Source organism: Limulus polyphemus, unplaced genomic scaffold (genome assembly GCF_000517525.1).
Source record: "Limulus polyphemus unplaced genomic scaffold, Limulus_polyphemus-2.1.2 Scaffold4115, whole genome shotgun sequence".
In the NCBI taxonomy this organism is placed as follows: Eukaryota; Metazoa; Arthropoda; class Merostomata; order Xiphosura; family Limulidae; genus Limulus; species Limulus polyphemus.
Window position 1 is genome coordinate 1 of NW_013669725.1, and position 5,990 is coordinate 5,990.

Genomic DNA, 5,990 nt, shown 5'->3' on the forward strand with positions numbered 1-5,990 from the left:
TAAATGATTTCAACTGATAAACATGACCAAGACTAAATGATTTCAACTGATAAACATGACCAAGACTAAATGATTTCAACTGATAAACATGACCAAGACTAAATGATTTCAACTGATAAACATGATCAAGACTAAATGATTTCAACTGATAAACATGACCAATAATAAAATATTTCAACTGATAAACATGATCAAGACTAAATGATTTCAACTGATAAACATGACCAATAATAAAATATTTCAACTGATAAACATGACCAATAATAAATATTTCAACTGATAAACATGACCAATAATAAATGATTTCAACTGATAAACATGACCAAGCAACGTCAACCCGAGACATATTAAGATAAGAGTAACACCAGTTTTGATTGGTTGATAAAATATTGATTTATTATGGAAATATTTTAGCTGTTCTGAGTAGCCTGTTGCTACATTTAGTTATTGTCAATCAATATTTCTCCAGGAAGCAGCCTTAGCTGAATCTTTCAACGTTTTTATTGATTATTTGCTGGCTCAAGTCCGTAAATGTCGGGATCTGTTCCCGCCAGGAAACCAGCAAGGTCAGCACAAACTGGTTTACCTGCTCAAGTGAGTATTCAATCTTTTTTTACTCTCTTCTCTTATAAGCGAGAACTCAGTTTTATTATCCGTGATAAACGAACACAAAAACTAACTTATATGACTGAAATATATATACATAAACATTTATTTAATGATCCAGATATAAACACGGAATCAAATTTATCGATCCAAATATAAACACAAAAACTGGTTTATTGATCAATTTATAAACACGAAAACTGATTTATCAATAAATTGTGAATACAAAAACTGGTTTATTGATCAAATTATAAACACAATTTTTTTTATTGACCCAACAAATATAAACACAAAAACTGGTTTATTGATCAATTTATAAACACGAAAACTGATTTATCAATAAATTGTGAATACAAAAACTGGTTTATTGATCAAATTATAAACACAAAAACTTTTTTTTTATTGACTCAACAAGTATAAACACCAAAACTAACTTATCGATCCAAATAAACATACAAACTAAACTTCACATAAAACATGAAAGGAACACCGAATCAGGTGTTTAGACAAACTGAATTATTGATTCAAGTGAATAAACACGGATTAACTTACTTATCGATGTTAAGAATACAAACTAACTTACAGATTCAAGTGAATAAACACGGATTAACTTACTTATCGGTGTTAAGAACACAAACTAACTTACAGATTCAAGAGTGATAATTGATATTTTAATTACATTAATTGTGATGCTCTGATTTTCTTTGTTATTTGCAGATGTCTTGCTTTGATCCACAATATGAAAGTTTTTAAGCAATGTTGCCCTTTTCGTCACAATCTTCACGTGGAAATAACAAACACAATTAAGGTAAGTTCATTATGTTCCTTTTATACTCGTTCGTCATACAAGCGTGTGTTTACTTGAGTTTATAAGTTTCTGCTCTTTATGAACAAAATATAATTCTGTAATACGTCTGGAAGTTTCCAGTTTCGCCTCTCACTAACCCTTACAAACATGGCTACAAAGTTGGTGATGTGATCGTTGTATGAAATTAGTTACTGGATGAAGGCTTAAAACGAACTTGATTGCATTTCATTTTGAAAAAAAATATCATTATTGTTAGCATTTCATTTTTAACAATATGTCAGCATTGTTAACATTTAATTTTTGACAAGACGTCAGCATTGTTAACATTTAATTGTTGACAAGACGTCAGCATTGTTAACATTTAATTTTTGACAAGACGTCAGCATTGTTAACATTTAATTTTTGACAAGACGTCAGCATTGTTAACATTTAATTTTTGACAAGACGTCAGCATTGTTAACATTTAATTTTTGACAAGACGTCAGCATTGTTAACATTTAATTTTGAGCAAAATCTCGCTATTTCCGCATTACTCGGTGAAGTTTCTGTCATATTACTAAAACTATCAGAAAGCCATGAAATTACTTCCGGGCCAAATCAAAAAATAAATAATCATCTTTTTATTAAACAAAAAACTTAACGGATTTGTATTTTTTATACTCAATGGTTTCACGCTGTTTAATTTTCACTGTTTCACACTGTGTGGTACTTTAATTGTTTTTAACTTGTGAAATATTTCGAGTTCACATATTCCGTGAAACTAAATTAACGCAATCTCGTAGCAACGAAATTATTTGTTTCCAAAATATCTTTTCATGCACAAAGTTAATTGATAGAGAACGTTTTTCATCTTTCGTTATCTTAAGTAAATTTATCCGTTTTATTTTTTTTCTCAGAGAGGAACATTAGAATGGTTCAAAAACACCGATGCGTTTACTCTACCACAAGTTCCAGTAAGTATCTGATCTCTCTAGTGAAGAGTTATTTAAACAATTAAATATTTTAATTAGTTTTATATAAATTAAATTACAAAATAGCTAAGTTTCTTTGTATTCTTTCTTTCGTGTAGTTTTCTTTCAGTTGTAGTAATACTTTTCTAGAAGTTTAGAAAAAAAAATACATTAAAACTAGAAATAATTGAAACCAATTTAAATATTTAGATCTTAAAAAAATTTAATCCCTGTTTGTGTCAATAATTTCTTATACATGATTGGTTCCCCCTCTATAAGTTATTTGTTAGTTTTTCTTATACATGATTGGTTCCCTTACAAACTTGTTACTTTTCTTGTACACGATTGGTTCCTCTATAAGTTATGATTGGTTCCCCTACAAGTTACTTGTTACTTTTCTTGTACACGATTGGTTCCTCTATAAGTTATTTGTTAGTTTTTCTTATACATGATTGGTTCCCTTATAAGTTACTTGTTAGTCCTGATCTGTAGTCAGCTTACTTTCGGTCAGAGTAGTAATAATGACTTTATTGAATAAATAAATAGTATAAGCTTGTAATACCTACGTATCTGTTTTCGAATAAATATATATAAAACACAAAAAAAGTAACAACGTTTCGACGAAGGTTAAGACGAAGACATTTCTTAACCCGATGATGACCATGAGAAGGTCAAAACGTTGTTAATTGTTCTGTGTTTTAAATAAAAGTCCTAATACCATAAAACGTACTTAAAATGGATTCCTAGTCATCATGAACTTTCAAAGTGGGGTTCTTCTAAGCGAGGGGCAAAAGTAATACGCTGTGATTTTTGTTAACGGTTTCCAATTCTGTGCTATGCTCTCTAGAACAGTCAGTCTTAACTTGAAACTATGACCACTGGGGCACCTAGGATTGTAATGAATCGTCGGTGATTTTCTCGGGCAGATTTTCTTGATGGCGGCCATTTTCACTGCACACAACCTTTGATCTAAAAAATGTGTAAACGAACTGATAGAATATATCTTACGTGATGGATTGAAATTTAATGTGTTAAATGTTGTGGAATTATTTTGATAATTTCTCATACATCTTGCTGTATACGTTTCAATGAGGACCAGGCGTGGTCTAGGAATTAACATGCCCAGTCCGTAAATCTATAGGTTCCTGGTTTGCGTCCTGTTGCCACAAAATGGGCTTTACACTTTCAGAGTGATGGTCAAGTACCACCATTTGATTAGATAACAAGTTACAGGGGGGGGGATTATCCATAAATAAAAAAAGCTATGTAGGGCTGGCTACTGAACTTGGAAAAAAAAGAGGAACCAAACAAGATAGGGATGAAAGTGGACGTATCACTTGGTCCGGCTAATGATCATATAGCAAACTAAACTGTCTAGAATTTACATGGAGAATAAAACCCCCTACATTATTGGTTTCCCCCAATTTGTCTGTCGCAGAGCCTGGTGTTTGAATATAATTTCAGCTTTCATCATTAAACCTTTTCTTTCAGTTAACTTTAGAATACTACTTAATCTATATAAGAACATAGACCATAAAGTAAAGTTTTTGTTTAACCATTTTTTTACGATTTGTTAGCTTGGCGTTCATTAAATATTGACATTGTTTGGTCAGCATCAATATTATGAGAATATATTACAGGAAGATAATAATTTACTTGTTTTTCTCCTCATCAGACGGAGGAAAATATTCTGATTGGTCTGAATGAACTGACACATGCTCTTAATTCTGATCTACAGAAAAGTGTTAACTTCTACAATGGAATCTTTGAAAGGTAAGAAACACGTGGCTTGATGTTTATAAATAAGTAACATGCCTTTAATGTAGCCTTTCAAATGAACATGTGTTTTATCAGATTTAACATCACTCACTACCCGGCCCGGCATGGCTAGGATGGTTGGGGCGCTCGACTCGCAATCTGAGGGTCGCGGGTTCGAATCCCCGTCCCACCAAACATGCTTGCCCTTTCAGTCGTGGGGGCGTTATAATGTGACGGTCAATCCCACTATTCGTTGGTAAAAAAAGTAGCTCAAGAGTTGGCAGTGGGTGGTAATGACTAGCTACCTTCCCTCTAGTCTTACACTGCTAAATTAGGGACGGCTAGCGCAGATAGCCCTTGTGTAGCTTTGCGCGAAATTCAAAAAACAAATAAAGAAAACTCAATACCGTCTCTTGAACTCATCCTTGTTTTACAGGAAAATATCCAACTGGTCCAATAAACAGTGATGACATTGACCAAGTGAAAATCTTCTTCGTGATGACATTGACCAAGTGAAAATCTTCTTCTTCATGATGATAAGTTTTTCTTTAACGACCGATATTATCAAACATTAACATTCCTTTATAGTTAACATTTACAAGACTTATGACTATATCAAACACTCTGAGGGTGTATAACGTTAAAAATCGAGTTTCGATACCCGCGGTGGGCCTAGCACAGATAGCTCATTGTGCTTAATATCCAACAAACAGTCAACATGAAACCAACTTTACATATCTCCCCCTCCCACGCCAGTGGCTCGGCGGTAAGCATAAAGGCTTATAAAGCTAAGAATCCGGATTTTGATACCCGCGGTGGGCAAAGCACAGATAGCTCATTGTGCTTAATAACCAACAAACAGTCAACATGAAACCAACTTTACATATCTCCCCCTCCCACGCCAGTGGCTCGGCGGTAAGCATAAAGGCTTATAAAGCTAAGAATCCGGATTTTGATACCTGCTGTGGGCACAGCACAGATAGTCCACTGTGTAGCTTTGCGCTTAACAACAGACAGACAATCCATCGTCCAAGAACGGAACACCTTGTTACTCCGAACAAACCTTGGCTGAGACGGATTTGTTAGTACGTCAGTTTCCCTGATTAGTTGATACGTAATAAGATGTTCTAAAATATAGACAATTCAGACGTTAAAGTTAAAAAAATCACCCATGATTCAAGTAGTAAATCAAAAACGTGAACACAGTATTCTCGGTATTACGTTCACGAGTTTGTGATTACACACGCTTCAAGAGGCATTACTGCCCTATCAATAAGATTGTTGTTTAATATGTATGTTGATATCTCGAGTCTCTCTGGAACGAGGCGGAAATTGACACCCGGCTTCTCTGCGTCTTTGAAAATATACAAATAAATAAACGTGCCATTTCACAGTTATATCTCGATATAAGGCAGTCGAGCATACGAATTCTTTTAGAGATAAAATATATATCGTAATACCAACCGATACAAAGAATTACATGCATAAACATCTCTTTCCAAGATCTCTTAAACAACCAATACTTGAACGTTAATTTGTATTAACTGACGTTGTCTGAGTTAAGTTAGTGGTGTAAGAGAAAAAAAGAAGGAACCAATATGAAAACAGACACGTATAATTATTAATCTCGTGAAACGAAACAGAAACTTGAACTGGTTTATTTAGAATTACTTACTGTTCATAACGAGCTTATTAAATGTAGAGACAGCATTGGATTTAAACACTCTTGAAGATTTAGATATTAAACTTTGCATACTTGTTTGTATTTCCTTTGAACTTATTAATAAGGTACGTACATAATTTAAATGTTTTTGTGAAGTTTCGATTCAGCTCCTTTAGTAGGTAGTAACTTACGTATTGTTTGTTTG

The 5,990-nt window shown here is 33.3% G+C and overlaps 1 protein-coding gene across 1 annotated transcript in view; it reads left to right on the forward strand.

The window, feature by feature from the left end:
• Positions 1-469: 469 nt before the first annotated feature.
• The window catches only part of LOC106470611 (BAI1-associated protein 3-like), a gene marked incomplete at its 5' end in the record, with an annotated part of 45,603 nt that continues 40,082 nt past the window's right edge, over positions 470-5,990 (forward strand). Inside the window, 4 exons of the mRNA XM_022399238.1 lie at positions 470-594; positions 1,324-1,414; positions 2,311-2,367; positions 4,040-4,137. Of these exons, the coding sequence (XP_022254946.1) occupies positions 470-594; positions 1,324-1,414; positions 2,311-2,367; positions 4,040-4,137 (371 nt within the window). The remainder of the gene's footprint in view (positions 595-1,323; positions 1,415-2,310; positions 2,368-4,039; positions 4,138-5,990) is intronic.